This window comes from Nomascus leucogenys, chromosome 4, assembly GCF_006542625.1.
Source record: "Nomascus leucogenys isolate Asia chromosome 4, Asia_NLE_v1, whole genome shotgun sequence".
NCBI classification, from domain to species: Eukaryota; Metazoa; Chordata; class Mammalia; order Primates; family Hylobatidae; genus Nomascus; species Nomascus leucogenys.
In genome coordinates this window covers 85,391,512-85,411,226 of record NC_044384.1, presented here as the reverse complement: position 1 = coordinate 85,411,226, position 19,715 = coordinate 85,391,512, and the positions used below count along the sequence as shown (strand labels likewise).

The window sequence follows — 19,715 nt, the reverse complement described above, 5'->3', positions numbered from 1 at the left end:
GTTGTCCAGGCTGATCTTGAACTCCTGACCTCAAGTGATCCGCCTGCCTTGCCCTCCCAGAGTGCTGGGATTACAGGTGTGAGCCACCACACACAGCTTAATTATAATTTTTAATGTACTCAGGTTAAATATTTAGATTGTTTCTACTTTTTCAGTATTTTTTTTTTTTTTTTTTTTTTTTTTTTTTTGAGACGGAGTCTCGCTCTGTCGCCCAGGCTGGAGTGCAGTGGCACAATCTTGGCTCACTGCAAGCTCCGCCTCCCGGGTTCACGCCATTCTCCTGCCTCAGCCTCTCCTAGTAGCTGGGATTACAGGTGCCCGCCACCACGCCCGGCTAATTTTTTGTATTTTTAGTAGAGACGGGGTTTCACCGTGGTCTCGATCTCCTGACCTCGGGATCCGCCCGCCTCGGCCTCCCAAAGTGCTGGGATTACAAGCGTGAGCCACCGCGCCCGGCCGCCTTTTTCAGTATTATAACGAGTTTTATGATAGGCTTTTTGTTTTGTTTTTTTTTGAGATAGAGTCTTGCTCTGTTGCCCAGGCCGGAGTGCAATGGCATGATCTCGGCTCACTGCAACCTCTGCCTCCCGGGTTCAAGCTAGTCTCCTGCCTCAGCCTCCTGAGTAGCTGGGATTGTAGGCGCGTGCCACCACACCTGGCTAATTTTTGTATTTTTAGTAGAGATGGGGTTTCACCACGTTGGTCAGGCTGGTCTTAAACTCTTGACCTCGTGATCTGCCCACCTCAGCCTCCCAAAGTGCTGGGATTACAGGCGCAAGCCACCACACTGGGCCTTGATAGACTTGCTTATAGGTAACAGATACCTAATTTTCATTTTTATTCCTTGGACTATGAATGAAGTTGAATTTTTTTCGTGTAATTGTTATCATTTGAAGCTGTTTTATGAATAATCCATACTGTTTGCCAGCTTCCCATGGTACATATTTTATTTTTTATTTTATTTTTATTTTTACTTTTTGCTCTGTTGCCCAGGGTGGAGTGCAGTGGTGCAATCTTGGCTCACTGCAACATGCACCTCTTGGGTTCAAGCAATTCTCGTGCCTTAGCCTCCTGAGTAGCTGGGATTAGAGGTGTGCACCACCACGCCCAGCTAATCTTTTGTGGTTTTTTTTTTAGTAGAAACAGAGTTTTGCCATGTTGGGCAGGCTGGTCTCGAACTCCTGGGCTCAAGTGATCTGCCCACCTCTGCCTCCCAAAGTGGTGGGATTACAGGCGTGAGCCACCACGCCTGCCTGCCCGCCTGCCTGTCTTCCTTCCTTCCTTCCTTCCTTCCTTCCTTCCTTCCTTCCTTCCTTCGTCCTTTCTCTCTTTCTCTCTCTCTCTCTCTCTCTCTCTCTCTCTCTTTCTTTCTTTCTTTCTTGAGACGGAGTTTCACTCTCGTTGCCCGGGCTGGAGTGCAATGGTGCAATCTCGGCTCACCACAACCTCTGCCTCCCGGGTTAAGGCAATTCTCCTGCCTCAGCCTCCCAAATAGCTGGGATTACAGGCATGTGCCACCACGCCCAGCTAATTTTTTGTATTTTTAGTAGAGACGGGCTTTCTCCATGTTGGTCAGTCTGGTCTCGAACTCCCAACCTCAGGTGATCCACTCTCCTTGGCCTCCCAGAATGCTGGGATTACAGGTGTGAGCCCTGCGCCTGGCCGCATTTTATTTTTCTTACAGATATGTAGGAACTCTTTATATTAAGGCTGAAATTTCAAACACCAAACAAATCAAACTTCTTTGAGGGCTCCTGGCCTCCTTACGGAACGCTTCCTCCCCACCTGGGCACGAAACTCAGCCAGGGCAGCTCTCAGCCCCTCTGCCCTGACTCCAGCACCTACCGCCTCCCTTACAGGGCTGTGGCCTGAGGGCTGTGGTGGCCCCACAGAGGTCCCTACACAAGGCTTCTGAGAACCCTGGCAGGAACCTCTTATAGCTCCTGGAAGGGAGTGGAGGGGAGCAAACGGTTAGGGGGCGTTTGAGTCAGAGGAGAGTGCGCTGGCTGGGGAGGGCAGGAGGCACCAGTCTGGCACACAGAGAACCCCACTCCTCCAGGGCCCGTGCTCTAGCAAGGCCTGAGAGCTGGTGAGTGCGCCCTTGCCCTGTTATTACCGCTGGCGGCTTCATTTGTGCTGCTGGTGACAGGGACGCAAGTCCTTCCAGTCCTCCTGGTCTCGCCTGTCCGCTGTGCGTGGGGAGGGAAGCGCTCAGGCCTGTTACCTGCCTGGAGTGTTCAAGAGGGAGAGGCGGAGGGAGCCGGCTGGACTGGCCCGCCAAGGCCGAGGTGGTGAGGACAGGATGAGTTTCTTACCCACCAAGATCATTACTTTGGAAAATTGGAACTGTAGGGAGGAGTTCACGGCATGTCGGGGGCGGACGTCGGGAGTTCCTTCCAGAGCTCCCGTGGGTTTGGAATGTCCTCGCTCACTCCGGATCCCCCAGCATCTTCCTTCCTGCACTTCCGTCCCACCCTTCCTCCAGGTTTGAGACATTTAAGAGACAGCTGTGGCTGCGACATTAGCAGGAGCAAACACACCTGACAGTGGTGTGACGGGGCCAGCCCCGGGCACCTGTGGTCTCCCTCCGGGTCTTGGGTTTAGTTCCCTGCAGTTGGGCTTCGGGGTGTCCCCACTCTCTTTCCTTCTACACATTCTTGGGAAGACAGTGGCATGCTCTAGAGAGAGCCCAGGCGCGGAGCTGGGACGCTCCGCTCTGCAGGGACCGTGGGCTGACCTTGGCTGTTTCTTAACTTCTTTAGGTTTGACTGCCCTTGTCTAGAAAGTGACAGTAACAGTGCCAGCCTCTCAGGGTTGCTGGAAGATTAAATGAGATGCCATGTGCAATATGCCAGACAGATGGCAGGTAGGTGCCCACCCGTGTTAGTATTTCTTCCTCCTTTGTCTTTTCTCAACTGTCTTGACACGGGGTGACATTCCGGAGCTCAAGAGATTCCTGCTGGAGGGCGGGGTCTGTGGTGGTGGAGTCTCTGCGCCCTGGGGCAGCCTGGCCCCCTCCAGTCTCCATTTCTCACCTTCCTCTTCCGCTGCCTGGACTGGGCCATATTTGTTCCCGCCACTCGAAGGTGACCTTCTGGACGGAGGTCATCTTAGGCATCTTTGCACCCTGAAAACCTGAGCACCGCCCATGGCACAGAGTGGGTGCAGAGACTGAATGTTCAGCGACAAAATGAAGAACTGAATGGGAAGGAGTTTCATAAGCACTTGAGGACCTGAGAGACAAGAGCCCAAACTTTAGAGTCTAGCAGGCGTCAGGTCAGAGCCCAGCTTCATCACTTGCTCACCGTGTGACCTTGAGCAAGATGGTTAATTTCCCTGAGCCTCAGTTTTTTTGTATAAAAATAGCAACAATAATAGCTACCTCCTAGGGTTGTTTTGGGGACTAGAGATGATGTCAGAGGCTTCGGCCTGACGCGTAGTAGGAGCTCAGGTACTGCAAGTCGTGATTAGCTGTTATTACAGGACTATTTACTTCTGCCCCCAAAGAGCCAAATCTTGCCCCAAGAACTCTTGGTCTTTTTTTTTTTTTTTCTTTTTTGAGATGGAGTCTCACACTGTTGCCCAGGCTGGAGTGCAGTGGCGCGATCTTGGCTCACTGCAACCTCCGCCTTCTGGGTTCAAGCGATCTCTGCCTCAGCCTCCTGAGTAGCTGGGATTACAGGCGTGTGCCACCATGCCCGGCTAATTTTTGTGTTTTTAGTAGAGACGGGGTTTCACCATGTTGGCCAGGCTGGTCTTGAACCCCTGATCTCAGGTGATCCTCCCATCTCCGCCTCCCGAAGTGCAGGGATTACAAGCGTGAGCCACTGCACCTGGCCTCTGAGCACATTTTAAATGATCTGTTTCCTTTATGTTTTACTCTATTTTATTTTATTTTTATTTATTTATTTTATTTTTTGAGGCAGAGTCTTGCTCGGTCACCCAGACTGGAGTGCAGTGGCGCTATCTCGGCTCGCTACAACCTCTGCCTCCTGGGTTCAAGTGATTCTCCTGCCTCACCCTCCTGAGTAGCTGGGACTACAGGCACGTGCCACCACGCCTGGCTAAATTTTTTTTTGTATTTTTAGTAGATATGGGGTTTCACCATGTTAGCCAGGATGGTCTGGATCTCCTGACCTCGTGATCTGCCCGCCTTGGCCTCCCAAAGTGCTGGGATTACAGGCGTGAGCCACCACGCCCAGCCTTTAATCTATTTTAAAAGATTGATCAAAGTAGGATTATATGGAATCATTTCACAGAGAAATAGAAAATGAGGAACGGAGGAAATCAGGCACTGATAGCCAGCTCTTACAATTAGGAAACAGAACCTGGAAGATCTAAGTCACAAGGGAGCACCCTTGCCCAAGACCCCGATCTCCACACTTGAGTCAACCTACCCCTGGCGTGGGCCCCGCAGGGGCGAGGTGCCTGAGTCCCCACATGCAGCCTGCCTGCCGCCCCGCTGCTTCCATGCCGCCTCCGCCTGGGAGAGCTGGGGTGTTGGGGGAGGGCGGTGAACTGGGAGCTGACTGATTGGTTGTAGGGACTGAAAGAGCCAGGCCCTGGAGCCTAAGGTGGGAGAGCAGGAGCCAAAGAGACTCCAGAGCTCAGGAAGAGAGATTTGGCTGTGAAAAGAGCGGGACATCCTGGGTCAGGTGGCTGCCATCGCCTGAGGGAATGGACCCAGAGGACAGTGAGAGGGTCAAAGGGGAGCCCCTGCCCACGGCGAGTCCAGGTTCAGTGCAGGGAGCCGCCTTGCTGCAGGTCTTGCGGTCTGCTCCGCTGTCCTTTCCATCCCACTCGGCTCACCAGCATTTTCTCCTTGGCTCTGCCTTCTTGGATCTGATGAGCAGGCCTGGAAGTCACGGCCAGCGCACTTTGACCTTAGAGGATTTTGTGGCTGGGAGATTTTGTGGCTGTGTCCCACCTGCAGTGCCAGAATTAGGTCCCTTTAGTGAGTCCCAGCAAATGACCCCCAGCCAGGCCAGCAGCCCTCCAGCCATTCCCAGCAGCTGGGGCTTGGGGCACTTGGAAGAGTCTCCTGCTGCCTTCACTGCTCTCCTGGCCTCCCCGCCCTTGGCCCCTCCTGCAGGGCAACCTCCCAGCTTTTAGCCTCCTCACCTCTGCCAGTTTGCCAGCAAGTGTCTTCAAGAGTTTTTATGAGGCCAGGCACAGTGGCTCATGCCTGTAATCCCAACACTTTGGGAGGCCAAGGCAGGTGGATCACCTGAGGTCAGGAGTTCGAGACCAGCCTGGCCAACATGCCAAAACCCCATCTCTACTAAAAGTACAAAAATTAGCTGGGCATGGTGGCAGGCGCCTATAATCCCAGGTACTCAGGAGGCTGAGGCAGGAGAATCCCTTGAACCTGGGAGGCGGAGGTTGCAGTGAGCCGAGATTGAGCCACTGCACTCCAGCCTGGTTGACAACAGCGAGTGAGACTCTGTCTCAAAAAAAAAAAAAAGTTTTTATGGAGTCTTTAGAGCAGAGAGGAACTGGAACTTTTGGATTTAGGAGCCCACCTCATTTTGTAGATGAGGAAACAGGGGTGGTCACTTGCCTGGGATCATGCAGACAGTGACAGAGGGCTAGGCTCAGACCAGGCTCCTGATTTGAGGCCCTGCTCTTCCCCTGCACCGCTGATGGGTGCCTGACCAAGCAGAGGGAGGCAGCCTTGGCTGTTGGTGCCACACTTCTGATATTGTCCAAAATCACATTAGCTCTTTTTTTTTTTTTTTTTTTTTTGGGAGGTAGGGTCTCGCTCTGTCACCCAGGCTGGAGTGCAGTGGTGCGATCTCAGCTTACTGCAGTCTTGACCTCCCAGGCTCAAGTGATTTTCCCACCTTAGCACCGGGAGTAGCTGGGACTAGAGGAACATGCTACCATGCCCAGTTAATTTTTTTTTTTTTTTTTTTTTGAGACAGAGTCTTGTTCTGTCACTCTGGCTGGAGTGCAGTGGCTCGATCTCGGCTCACTGCAAACTCTGTCTCCAGGGTTCAAGCGATTCTCCTGCCTCAGCCTCCTGAGTAGCTAGGATTACAAGAGTGTGCCACCATACCTGGCAGATTTCTGTATTTTTTGTAGAGACAGGGTTTCGCCATGTTGGCCAGGCTGGTCTGGAACTCCTGACCTCAGGCGATCCACCTGCCTCAGCCTCCCAAAGTGCTGGGATTACAGGCATGAGCCACCACACCCAGCCTAATTTTAAATTTTTTTTATAGAGACAGGATCTCCCTATGTTGCCCAGGCTTGCCTCTAACTCCTGGGCTCAAGCGATCCTCCTGCCTTGGCTTCCCAAAATTTTGGGATTATAGCTGTGAGCCACCACTCTCAGCCATCATTAGTTCTTTTTTGGGTGGCAGGGGAAGGGACCGCCCCATTTTCCTGTTGACCTGTTGAACTTCAGGTCAGTAAAAACACGTAAATTGTCTTATAACTTTTTGTTCTGATTGTAAAAATAATATATATTCACTATAAAAAAAATGGAGCCGGGTACAGTGGCTCACACCTGTAATCCCAGCACTTTAGGAGGCCAAGATGGGTGGAATACCTGAGGTCAGGAATTCGAGACCAGCCTGGCGAACATGATGAAACCCTGTCTCTACTAAAAATACAAAAAATTAGCCAGGCATGGTGGTGGGCACCTGTAATCTCAGCTACTCGGGAGGCTGAGCCATGAGAATAGCTTGAACCCTGGGAGCCAGAGGTTGAAGTAAGCCGAGATCGTGCCATTGCACTCCAGCCTGGGCAACAAGAGCGAAACTCCATCTCAAAAATATACATCCATTGGAAAATATTCCAAGATAGAATATAAATCTTAATGGCACTTACTGTTGTGGTAAAGTTTTTCCCACCCAGCCCTTGGTTGCTTTGTTTTTAGGTATAAAAATAGAACTCTCCGTTCATCCTTGATAAGGCTGTCTGGCTACATCCCCCAGCTCTCCTCTGTCTCAGAATCTTGTGTAGTTACCAGTTCTTCCTGGCACCTAGGCGGGACTCAAAAAATGCCTACTGGCCGGGCGCGGTGGCTCACGCTTGTAATCCCAGCACTTTGGGAGGCCGAGGCGGGCGGATCACGAGATCAGGAGATCGGGACCACGGTGAAACCCCGTCTCTACTAAAAATACAAAAAAAAATTAGCCGGGCGTAGTGGCGGGCGCCTGTAGTCCCAGCTACTCGGAGAGGCTGAGGCAGGAGAATGGCGTGAACCCGGGAGGCGGAGCTTGCAGTGAGCAGAGATCGCGCCACTGCACTCCAGCCTGGGTGACAGAGCGAGACTCCGTCTCAAAAAAAAAAAAAAAAAAAAAAAAAAATGCCTACGGTGTGACTGGCTGAATGAAGAGGCATCAGCTTTAGTGGAAACAGGGATGCCTCCCACCCCTCTCCTGGCTTCACTCCTCCCCTGTTGTCTGAGCCCACTTTCCTTCCCTGAAACACCTCCTCCTCTGTTCTACTCACATCCTCCTGTTCTTCCAGCCCAGCCACAGACCCACCTCTTCCAAGAAGCCTTTGTCCTTTCTGATGCAAAAGACTGCTTTTGGGTTTCATAGTGTTTGTAGTTTGGCCATGCCATTTGTTCTGGGTTAGACAATCTCCTCTCTTTTTCCCAGTCAGCAGAGCCCTGTACGCTTTTCATTTCCCCCACAGCCGCAATCCAACAGAGCCTGGAGAATATTCTGGGCCTAGAAATGTGACTGGCCCCGCCCTGCTAGGGAAGATCTCTTCTGGGTGGCACAGGGCACAGCACCCACCTGAGCTCATCTGAGGCATGGGAGGGAGTGCAGAGGCTGAGAGGGAGCCTCTTCCACCCCTACACTGCCCCTGCTTCCTGGAGGCTGTCTTGCCTCCTGAAGTTCATGTGGTGGGCAGTTCCCTGGGTTCCCAACAGCAGGGTGCACGTCTTGGGACAGGAAATGGGATTTAGTTGGCCTTTCACAGAGAGGCCTCTCTGGATAAAAGAAATCCTTCATGGCCAGCTAGAAGATGGGTTGGGGCCCTTTTTAATCCTGTGGGCGGCTACAGGGAGCCTTGGAAAAGGATGTCTTCCCTCGCCTCACAGCGCCTGGTACCAACCCTTCTCACGCCTCCTGGAACAAGACCAGTGTCCCAGGCCTGTAGCTTTCTTATCCATCTGGCCAGGCCATGGTGGAAAAGCACGAATTGGGACCCTGGGACCAGGGCCCCTAAAGAGATCAGTCTCCCAGAGCAATCCTGGTAAACGACAGGGAAAGCCAGGCAAGCTCCAAATTTCCTCCTAGTTTGAATTGCCTAGAGGGACCCTACATCCCTTCCTGCTTTCTCCATCCACAGCGTGAGCAGTTACTGAGCAGACCCTGGGCCAGGCCGGGCGGGTAGCAGCCTAGCTCCACTGCTGGTCAGTTGTGAGACACTGTGTCAGCTACCCAAATTCTCTCTGCCAGGTTGGGGGTGGTCACAGAACCTGCCTCAGAAGCGAGTTAAGTGAGCCAATACACATAACACACTTCTGAGTGTGCCTGGCACAGCACAAGTGCTGTGCAGGTGCGGCCATCCCTAGGTGCATGGACACAGGTGTGGCTGTCCCCGGGTGCCTGGACACAGGTGTGGCCATCCCTCAGTGCATGGACACAGGTGTGGTTGTCCCCAGGTGCCTGGACACAGGTGTGGCCATCCTTAGGTGTGTGGATACAGGTGTGGCTGTCCCTCGGTGCGTGGACAAGGTGTGGCTGTCCCTAGGTGCCTGGATGCAGAGTGTGGCTGTCCCTAGGTGTGTGGGCACAGGTGTGGCCATCCCTAGGTGCATGGATACAGAATATGGCTGTCCCTAGGTGTGTGGACACAGAGTGTGGCCGTCCTAAGCATCTGACCAGAAGTGATGTGAGCTTTGCACCCTCTTTTTGGGACTGTGGCTCCTCCTGTGGTCTAACCCTGGGAGGGTCCTGGGAGGCCAAGAGTGGATCCCCAGGTGACTACATAAAGCCTGGCGGTCTTGGCCTGGCAGAGGCCACTGGTCAGGATGCAGGGTAATATGAGGCTGATGGACGGAGCCCAGGGGGCCCCGCTGCTGCCACTGCCGAGAGCAGAGCATGCTAAACCAGGACTCAGCAGGCAGTGGCTGTCCGAGGCCCTGGGCAGGTCACTTAAGCTATCTGGGCCAGGCTCTTGTCTTGACCAGGGCCCCCGGGTGACCGTAACGAGGAAAGGTTTGGATAAGAATGTGTCAATTGTTTCGATTACTTCTCTGCATGGGGAAAAAGGGGCCCATAAGACAAAAACATCGGAAACACAGAAAACATTAGATCTCTAATTTTAATAGTTGAGAGGAAGGTTATAAAATAAAACAGACAACACAGAGCTTCATGACGGCCTCGGATTGGCAGTCAACCCAGGGATACAGAAATGTAAACAAAAACAGAGCTTCCAGATAACATTACGGTGTGCTATGTAAATTTCAGAATACAGCGGCTCCCCAGACATTCTAAAGTCAAGTGAAACGAGTTTTTAGAATCAATCTATACGCATTTCAGAGGGCAGTCCAGGAAGGAGCCTTCCTCTTAGGTCAGCCCAGGGCTGGGCCTGAGCCTGAGCCCAGGGAGGTATAGACACTACCCATTTTGGGCAGGGGAGGCCAAAGTGGTTCCGCTTCAGGTGGGGTTTGGCTTTAAGGGGCTGCCCAGCTGGCTGTGTTCTGGGGACCTCTTTTGCATTTGCCTCTGGCAGGCTGGCTCTGACCCCTGCCTGTCTTTCCCTTTGGCCCACAAGACACACACCCCTTTACACCCAGAACCCCTTTCCCAGCTGCAGCAAGGGAGCCAGCCAGCCAGCCAGGATGGCTCTCCCCACAGCCACTCCAAACCCCAGCCTGGCCAGGTGAAAAAGTCAGAAAAAAGGCAACAGATACAATTTGGTAGCCATCAAATCCTCTCCTCCCTCTGGAAGTTTCTGAGGTGCTGGTCATCATTCTGTCCCATTTTTTGCCACTGTGCTAGGGCTTTTGACTCAACCAAGAAAAGGGCCGGTCTTCCAGCCTGGCCCTGCAAGAGTGTCCTAGTACTTCAGGTAGTGGATGGGCATCGTCATTTGTCCCACCTGCCTGCCCCCTAAAGCCCCAGAAGGACACACCCTCAGCATCAGGCCAGCTCTCCGGGTCACTGGGGCTTGCCTCAATAGGATGTGCAGGGCAGAGCCGGGAGGGAAGAGCAGATGATGCCATGGGCTGTTCGCAGGAGCAGCCGTCTAGGGCGCCGCTGGAGGAAGATCTTCCAGTGGCTGTCTCAGCACATACAAAGAATGGGGGTGGGTTGGAGCAGCCCCCGCCCAGAGCCAAGGCACAGAGGAGGTTTGAAATGTCCAGGATAAATAGAAGCGCATGGGAATGGAGAAAAGCCAGCTCCATCCCACTCTTAAAAACAAAAACATCGCCATTGGCACCAAAAATATATTAACATCTGTACATTTGTCATCTTAAAAAAAAAAAAGGAAATAAAACCTTCTTGGCACCTTGCAGTTTATTTCTTAGAAATGAGGTGATATGTGGAAAGGCTTCCTGTGCGTGCACATGCACACACACAGCAGTGCACACACACAAGCACACGCACACACATGGCTGGGCACACGTGTGCCTCTCCTTGCCGGAAGGACAGAGCCCTCCAGAACCCTGAGCATTAGAAGCCCTGCCAGGTGGGGGGTCCGCTGCCAGCCCCCACAGCAGTTGTTTGCAGGGGTACCCTTTGCCAGTGCTTTTGACTCTGATGTCCACTGGGGACCTGCAGCCCCTGCCCTGTGCTGAGAGGCGGGGGCAGTGGGATCCTAGCTCGAACCTCCTCTGGGTAGGAAGTCCTGCTGCCAGGCACACAGTGCCTGTCTCTGTGGGCGGCTGCTTCTAATTGAAGGCAGCCTTGGCCTCATCCCTTCTCCTGACATAGGCACATCTTCCCAGGCTCAGAGCAGCCTCAGCCCATAAGTCAAAAATGCAAAAATGAGCAGAGGTCATTGCTGGGCCTGAGTGAGCACGTGTGCCCGGGGGGAGACCAAGGCACGGGGGCTCCAGTCCTGATCACTGGTGTTCGGGTGAGAGGTCGCAGGAGGGTGGGCTGGCTGGGCAGCTGGGAGGCAATCCTGGACCCTCTCGGGGCCTCCAGGAGCACCCCCAGGGCTCGAGCCACTCACAGGTGGGGGCTGCCCTGCAGCAGGGAAGTGACAGTGTTCTGTAGTGCCACGGCCACCTTCTTGGAGGTCTTGCGCAGCAGCGGGCTGTCAGGGTGGTGTTCCTTCAGGTGCAGGACGTGGCCCTCCTGGCTCTCAGACGTGCAGCCGCACTCCTCACACACGTACAGCTTGGCCCGCCGCTCCTTGTACGCGTACTTCTGCTGCACGCCATGGATCTTCTTGAGGTGAGACTCCAGAGAGCAGCGCTGCGTGAAGGCCTTGTCACACAGGCTGCACTTGTAGGGCCGCACGCCTGTGGGGAGGACAGGGGCCAGCATCAGAGACCTGGCAGGGACTTTAGAGGCTGTCGGCTGCTTCCAGACACAGAAAGGACAGGACCCCTGCCTCTAGGGCCAAGGGATGGATGGAGGCCTGTCCAACACCAGCCTCCCGAGTGACTCTCAAATCAAAACTCCTAACTGATGAGCTCAGGAGGACTTTGGCCCTGAGCTCCGGGATGCCCTCCCGGGCTGCCTGTCACCGAGGGAGAGCAGGGGGTGCTGGACTTTTCCCACACGGCCGCGGCCAGGTGGATTCAGCGTGCTCCTCCCAGCCATGGGCTTCCACTTACCAGTGTGAGTTCGGACGTGTCTCTTGAGGTCGAAGGTGTCATTGAAGCCCTTCCCGCAGTACGTGCAAAGGTGCCTCTTGACATCGTTGTGACACTTCATGTGGCGGTTCAGCATGCGCTGGTAGGTGAAGGCCTTCTGGCAGATGTGGCAGGTGAACAGGTCTCCACTGGGACTGTCCCCAAGGGTCACCTGTGGGTGAGGACGGCATTGCTGACAGACATCCAGAAGTTGGGGCCACAGGCTGGCAGATTGGGAAGATGTGGATGCCAGCCCCCAGTGCCCGAGGAGGGTGGTGCCCACCTCCCAGAGACCACAGCTCTGTGCCATCTGCCCGGAGATTGGCATTCCTCTGCAGAAACCTTGGCCCAGGTCCCAGGTCAGTCTCTGCCTACATCTCATTTGTGCCATGTCTCATGAGCTGGACTCAGGTCTACACGCACGCCCCTGGCCCTCGGAGACAGCGTGACTGGCATTACCTTCATCTTGGTGCGCAGGAAGCCATGGTCTCTGCTCTGGGGGTCTGTCAAGTGGCCCATGTCTTCAGAGGGCAGCTGGGCCACCACACAGGGCCCAGGGGCCATACTGTAGCTAGAGTCTCGAAGGCTCATGTTCAAAGCCAGGGGGCAGGAAGGGGGTTCGGCCACAGAGGGTTCCGGCTCCCGGTAGGGCTGTGGTGGGCAGAAGCCCAGGCTGACTGGGGAGAGAACAGACAGGTGAGGGGCTTGTTAGAGAACAGAGGATCCAGCAGGTTTCTGGAAGCTACCCTAGCCGTGAGACGGCGGGAACCTGGAGACTCCGTCCCTCCCATCGCAGGCATGCAGCAGAGCGGGGCTGCCCCGACCACCACTGCTGCACCGCCCTCCCGCCCTATTAAGGTAATTGCAGGTGATGCCAGCCAAGCGCCACTGCCCGCTGAGTAATTTGTGTCTTAGCGGAACTGGGAGGACCGAGCTGCCCTGCCAATTATCCCTCCGGAGTTGTCTGCCTGCCCCACCTGGGCAGGTCCCTCTGAATTCCAGGCCTCATCCACTGTCCTGCAGGGACAAAGGGCACCAGTGGAGACCTTCTGCCCAGGGACAGCTCCTGGAGCCTCATCAGAAGGGTCCCTGGTGGTCTGGGCCACTCCAGGCCTCTCCTCCAACAGATTTGACTGCTAGCCTTGGGGGTTTGGGTGGTCCTTGCCCTGCCTCCCACACCCACCCCAGCAGGCCGGTCCCTGCTGTTGCACCCCAGGGCTCCAGGCTGTCCACTCCCAGCTGGTCCCAGCTCTGCAGGGAAACAGGCCAGGTGGGTGGAACAGGGAGGAGGTCAGGGAGCCGCAGGTGGATGCAGCCTAACAGTCTCGGCAGCCTGCCCAGGCTTATGCAACCCTCCCCCTCGGCAGGACCGCTCGCCGGGGCATGTTGGGCTGGGGCTCCCTCAGCAGCGGCAGCACCGATACCTGGCAGCCCTTGGATGCAGCCACGCCCCACAGCAGATACCTCACACCGAACGGGCCGGGGAGGCTTGGCTTCAGACCCTGAGCCCAGTGCTGACTAGAGAGAAGCAGAAAGAGAGCACTCTCGAGGGACACAGACAGACAATTCTCAAAGCCAACAGAGCTGGGGCAAATTTTTCAACTTAATATTTTTCTTCCAAAGAGCCTGAGCTCAGTACTTGAAACCTGTAAGCTAAGGACATCTTCCAAGCTTCAGAAGGAAAAATCACGAGGGGCCTATGACCAAAAGGATAAGTGAGCTTCCGAGGGAGGCTGATGTGGGATTGCAGAAGCAGGAGCACGGCCCTGTGCACCCTGCCATCCCGCAGCCGGCGAGACAGAGAACGGGCTTGGGCCCGGGCAGGAGGGCTGCCGCCCTCACCTCTTCTCCCAGGAGGACAGGGATGTGGGGGAAGCAGAGGAATGTGATTGTGGAGCAAGGGTGCGTTTGACAGTGCTGAAGTTTCGGGAGAGGCCCCAGCTCTCGCCCCCTCAAAACACAACAAAGGTCTGAGAGAGAAGAATGCACCCGCCGCCGCCCAGAACCCGTCCTGCAGGCACTGGCGTCCGTCTGTCCGGGGACCTTTAATGAGCCACCTCATTCCTAGGGTTGATTCACCAGTGCCTGGCCCCGGCCTGGCCTCTGGGCTGGCATTGCACCTTTCTCTGAGCCTGAATGTCAGGCTCAAGTTGTCGGGGTCTGGCTGTCTACCCAGGCCTGTTCCCCTGCCGCAGGAGCTGTCTGTGCCCACAGGGCTGGGGGTGTGCAGGGGCGATGGTGAGTTTCTGATGCAGGCTCACCAGCTATTGGAGACCTTGGCTGAGAATTCAAAGCTAGATGACAGCTTCCATTTCTCAGTCCAGGTGGAGACAAACAGGAACCTCTACCCTCCTCTGCCTGTCAGTACTGGATGGTGTGAGCGAGGTCCCCCAGCTACACCACAGCAGGGCAGGAGACAGCAGGTTAGGGACAGGCTGAGCCCACAAGGGTGGCTGCTCTGGGCTGCCTTGCTCCACGAGACAGGAGGCTCATGGTTAGGGTCCTGAGATCCATGCATTTGGGAGGAGACCTGTGTCCTTTGCCCGCCTCTGCTGTTCCACACAAACCTGGCTGAGCTGGTGCTGGGAGACCGGGGCCAGGGAGTGGGCCTGCCTGCTTTGGCTCTCTGGTCCACCTCCACCCTGAGCGAGGGGCAGAGGAGGCTGGATGGGCGGCCACCCGCTGCCAGGGTGGGGACGTTTGCCTCATCCCACCCACCCCGCCAAACCTGTCTCCCTGCCACCCCCATGAGCATGTCCCTTCTGTGGCCACACGCACAGGGAGTGCGCACTGGCGTGCCACCTGGCACTGAGTGTCGCTGAGTGGCAGGAGGCAGGAAGCAGAACTGGTTGGGCCCTGCTTGTGGTGCTCTCTGTCCCTAATTAGATGTTTCCGGCAAGGCGGTGGCGCTATGACCACTCATCACCCGCCCACAGCTGTGGAGTATGGCAAGGCCAAACTAGCTTGGCACTCTTCCTACTGCCTGGGGATTTATGGGTCCCCTCTGCTGGCCCAACTTGCCTCTACCTTGACAATATTGAGGGCCAGGCCCAGAGCAGAGGCACGGACACCAAGGGACCATGTCCAGGGCAGCTGCCCATCGAGGCCTGTCTCCTGCCTTAGCCTCTGTAAGTCCTCCATCTCTTGGATGGAAAGCTGCTGGCCCAGATGTTGGGGAAAGTGCTAGGTCCCCCATCTAAGGCCTCAGGACAGGGCTGGGCATGAGGCCTGTCCCTGGCTCTCTGGGGAGAGTAAGTGAAGCAGATGCAAGGATGACCCCCTCCTGGGCCCCACTGACCACATGGGTGCTGCCCCAGAGCATGAGGGTCAGCCCAGTTCTGAAGGTGAGATGGAGGCCCAGCATGTCAGCACAGTGCAGCTGGTTCTCAGCAGCCTTGCACCCTTATCAGGAAGGGCTGGTGCCCCCCGTGCCCATCTCCTCTGGTCCCTGTAAGTCAGCTAGCAATCATCCAAAAGGACCCAGCACCAGCCAGAGGCAGGCCGGCCTGGAGACACATGGGCCAGTCTCTTGGCCTTCTGTTTCCATGCTGTGACCTGTCACAGGTCCCCTCAGACAGTGTATTTTCCCTCTTTCCCAACCACTTTTCAGTGGGTATCCACAAAGAAGTTAACACTGTGCCTCGGCCCTCGCGCCAGGGTGCCCGCCCAGAACAGTGCTTCCTGTTGCAGCCCTCACCCGGCCAGGCACAGGCCCAGTGCCTCTGTGGGACTCTGTCCAGGACTTGTTGAAATGGCCGATGATACAAAAGAGCCCCGACTTCACCCATGGCCATCTTCCCTCGCCATCCTCCCTGCGGGCAAAGGACTCGCCCTCACCTGTTCTTTCTGAGACAAATCATCTGCCAGGTTTCCGCCTCAGGACACCCAAGCTCAGCACAGACAGCCTAGCAGCCTGGTGACAGGATCCCGGGGGACAGGTAGGAGTCTCATCTAGCTGGCTGCCCAGGCCCATGCTGCCCTTCTGTCTCTGTCCACTGTGTGGCTGTCCACTCTCCCAGCCCCGCTCCCTGGCGAGCGCAGCAAACATCTCCTTCACTGCCAAACACGGCCCAGGGATGACTATAGGGTAACCATCCCATCGGAGGCCGGAGCTCTCCCTATCCTCACCCCCGACACATCCTCGGGCCCCAAAGCTCACTCTCAGCCTTCCTGAACAGCTGGAAAGAAATCTGCCCAAGTGCCCACACTACCTAGTGGTAGAGCCAGGCTGGACCGCATTCCTTGAAGGAAGCTCCAGTGTCCCACCGCCCAGCCTGCTGGCCTCCCTGAGCTCGAGTGTCCACCAGGCGAGTGGCAGAGCAAACCGTGGCCAGCCCAGTGACAGAGGGGAGGCTGGGAAGCAGTGGTGGGAGGCCTGGAAGAGGCCCTGGGATGCTCCTTGACTCCAGCTTCCAGCCTCAGTCTGTCCTCAGGTGCTTTCCGGACCTGGAGATTTCACTCGGCATAGGGTGGGGCTCGGGGGAACCAGCTTCAACCCTGTTCCTGGAGCCCTTCCCTGGTCAGTCCAGGAGGTAGAATTTACCCCCTGGGTACAGGTGCCTGGGTTTATCCTCAAGGAACCAGCATTACTCCCTGTCACTCCAAGTCAATATTGACATAACAAAGGAAGGTGAGGAGAGGGTGGTTGGGGGGGCAGCGGGGGGAGCGGTTCAAGGTGGCTTCCTAGCCAGTAATCCTTTCAAGTCTCCAGGGTGCTTGGAACCATCTTCACCTCTTCCCAGGGGAAAGATTCTGCCCTGGGAGTGAGAAGCTCTAGAATTCTGCCTTGCGGGGAGAGGCTGATGCGATTGTCAAACTGGGGCCCCGGAATCAGTGCTGTCGGGCTGGGGCCCAGCGTCTCTGGCCAGTAAAACCTTCTCCTTCCAGGTGGTCTCTGGGAGGCTTTGAGGGTCTCAGAGGAACCTGGCAGGAAGGTCAGAACTCAAACACTCCCACGTTCCTGGGCCCTCCACTGGAAATGGGGTCAACGCTTAGCTGGTCACAACTTACCAGGAATCTGTGAGGTGAATGGAAACGTGCCCAGCTGGCTCTGGGGTCATGGTTGGCTGGTGATGGAATGGCCCAGCCAGGGGACAGGCCAGCACAAAACACACCCCCACTCTCCAGCCATCTGAGGCACCCAAGCGTGGACTGAGGACATTCCCTTTCTCATTGCCAAAAACTGTGGGAAAACTCTCCAGTGGGCCACATGACTCTCAGAGGTAAAATTAAGTTCTCTATCTTCTACCCTTTATTTGACCCACAGGATTCTCTCCTTGCCATGGGGATGAGGACAAATTCTCCCTTCATCCTTGAGATTGGACTCCCGCCACACATCCTGGAGGAGCCTACGGAGAAGCCGGCAGGTCTCCCTCACCTGGATGGTGGCAGCGGGTGGCCTGGACCACCCAGAGGCCCTCCCCTGCACCTGATGGGAAGCCCCTGGGGCATAAGTCTCCTCTGCCACTTCCACTGTGGCCACTAGAAGTGTGGCAGAGAAAATCGCTAGGACAAAAAGAAGTCAATGATTTCAACCAACGGAATTTCTTTGTCCTTTGTAAAAGTCAACACATGATCTGTTACTGATTGGGATGTAAAATAAAACTAAAAATAACAGCACACTGAGCCTGGCTCAGGGCTCAGCTCACCTTTACCACGGTCCAAGTTCAGTTTATCAGATCCCAAGGAGCAGCTAAGCAGCAAGTCAAACACAGGTGAGGGTGGAGGGCGGAGGGCGGAGCGGGGAGGGGGCTCTGGCCCTCTGTGTGCCCTCACCAACCCCCAGGTAGAGAACCAGCCAGCTCACCAGGGAGCGTGGCCAAGCAAGAAGCTATAAACAGAATTCTGAGCCCACACCCTAATATGCCTCAGGTGAGGAGGCCACTCACTTCCCTTTTTGCCTCAGTTTCCCCACTGGGGTTATCAGGGTCTTTTGGCACATTCCCTTGTTTTAAGGGACTGTGGAAGAGGGGTCCTCTTGAGATCAGGTTAAGCTGTGAAACATCCTGCCAGCGCCACGGGCCACTGGGTCCTGGAAGGTCAGGCCACAAAGACCTCACCAGGACACTGTCTCCAACAGCTTATTCAGGAGGGAAACTGAGCAAGAGCCCTCACAGGGCCCCTCACTGCTGCCCTAATTTCCCCACTTTCCTACAAGGCCTGGGGCGGTGCCAGGGAGTCTGCAGATCAAGGGTCAAAGTCAGTTGGTTAATTACTCCTCCCCTCCCCCCTCGGAGGGGCTGGGCTGGGCGTTCAGAGCGTCCCCGCCCCGCCCCCAAGGCCTGGGGAGGGGGCGTTCGGAAGGAAGCAGGCTTTCTCCAGACCAAAGACTTTGTTGGGGGTGGGGGAGGGCAGAAGGGGTAGGAGTGTTCTTGGGGCGTTCAGGGGAAGATGCCGCTGGAGGAAGAAGCAATTCTCACAGTCGACGCTGTCTAGGCGTCTGCCAAAAATAACTGGGTACACCAGCTTCCCCGGGCCTGGCCCTCTGCTGTGGGGTGGGCTCCCTGCAGCTGCTTTCCATGCAGTTGTGCCCTCCGCAAGGTGAAGGAAGTGCGTTTCTAGCAGAGGTGAGACCCGATCCCACCTCTGCTTTAAGGGCAAGCGGGGCGCAGCGGGCGCCTGCCCCACCGTCTCGGCTCACTGCGCGGGACCAGCAGCCGGAGCCCAACGAAAATTTGGGGGCCCAAGCCCCCCACTGGCCTGACCCTCACTCCGACCCGGCCACCAGTGTTGTGGGGGAGGAGGAAGGACCTGTGCGAGCGGCCGAAACTCCAGCTCGCTCCCCGCCCCCCAAAGTGGCATCGCTCCAGTGCCTTCCTCCCGCCTCATGCAAGTCCCGGTTTTCTGGATTTACGACGTCGGAGCCGAGGGTCGCCTGAGCAGTGACACACCCCGCTGCCTCCTCTGTGCCGCGGTTCAGGGGGCGGGGGTAGGCGTTTCCGCGCCCCCCGGCCCTGGGAGCGGCTCCCCTTCCACCATGCAGCCCCCGCCCCGACCGGCGCTTTTCCGCCGGCCCCGCCCCCGCCCCCCGAGTCCCGGGTCGGGAGCCGCGGGCCCACCCAGCCCAGGCCGCGGCCGCATTCAGCCCCGGCGCCCACACCGCGCCTGCCGCCTGGCTCCGCGGACCTGCGCCCGCCCGCCCGCAGCCTCGACGCCGCCGCGGGCGCCCCAGGCCGGAGGGCGGCTGGAGCCTCACCTGGCACGTAGATCTCGCCGCGCTCCTCGTCGGGGAGCTCGCTCCAGTTCCTCTTGCACGTGGAGACGCACGGCTTCTTCACCAGGAACGCGCGGGGCATTTTCGAACCCTCGTCGCTGGACACGGGCCGCTTCCGTAACTGAAACCGGGAGCCGTCCCACTTTTGCGGGGCCGGGCTGAACGCCGGGAACGGGGCACGGCAGGGAAGGAGTCGCTAAGGCGCCCCCACGTTCCGGGGAAGGTCCGAGCCCGGACGGCGCGCGCCGGTTCCAACTGCGCGGAGTGTCGCCGTCTTCCCTGCGAACGAGGTCCCTTGCGGCCAGGTGCACCCGGCGGCGCGGAGAAGCGGCAGGTAAGCGTCTCCCGGCTCGACTGGCGTCCCCGCGGCCGCTCGGGAAGTCTTAAAGTGCGAGCCGGACGGACGGGTTCACGCTTTATTGGCTCGCGGCGGTGTGTGTTGGTGGCTGGGGCGTGGGGGGTGGGGGTGGGGGGCGGTGATCTGATCTAATTAGCTTGGGGTGGCCCGGGGAGCGACGGCGCATGCGTTGGGAAATAACGGTGACAAACCACCTATTTGTTACCTGTCGAACCGGTTTCCATTCCGCTGCGGGTGAGGTGGCCTCGCGGCCCAGGCGGGGCGGCCGGGCGGGGCGGGGTCGGGGGGCGGGCTTCGGGCACTCAGCCCCTGGCTGCCCAGCTGGACCGGCCCCCGCGGGACCTCCTAGCCAGGCGTACTGGCGTTTG

The 19,715-nt window shown here is 56.7% G+C and overlaps 1 protein-coding gene and 1 long non-coding RNA gene across 2 annotated transcripts; one reads left to right on the top strand and one right to left on the bottom strand.

Annotated features, from left to right (window-relative positions):
- Window positions 1-9,270: 9,270 nt before the first annotated feature.
- Window positions 9,271-19,386, bottom strand: OVOL1 (ovo like transcriptional repressor 1). Its single transcript, XM_003274203.3, has 4 exons — window positions 18,972-19,386; window positions 12,236-12,453; window positions 11,759-11,948; window positions 9,271-11,440 (listed from the first exon to the last, which is right to left on the bottom strand). The coding sequence occupies exons 1-4, from the start codon at window positions 19,069-19,071 to the stop codon at window positions 11,145-11,147; spliced, it is 804 nt and encodes a 267-aa protein (XP_003274251.1). The 5' UTR covers window positions 19,072-19,386; the 3' UTR covers window positions 9,271-11,144.
- Window positions 15,199-17,429, top strand: LOC105740608. The gene is made up of 2 exons (XR_001116677.2): window positions 15,199-15,714; window positions 17,043-17,429. It is a non-coding gene; the product is annotated as an uncharacterized LOC105740608 (long non-coding RNA).
- Window positions 19,387-19,715: the final 329 nt, after the last annotated feature.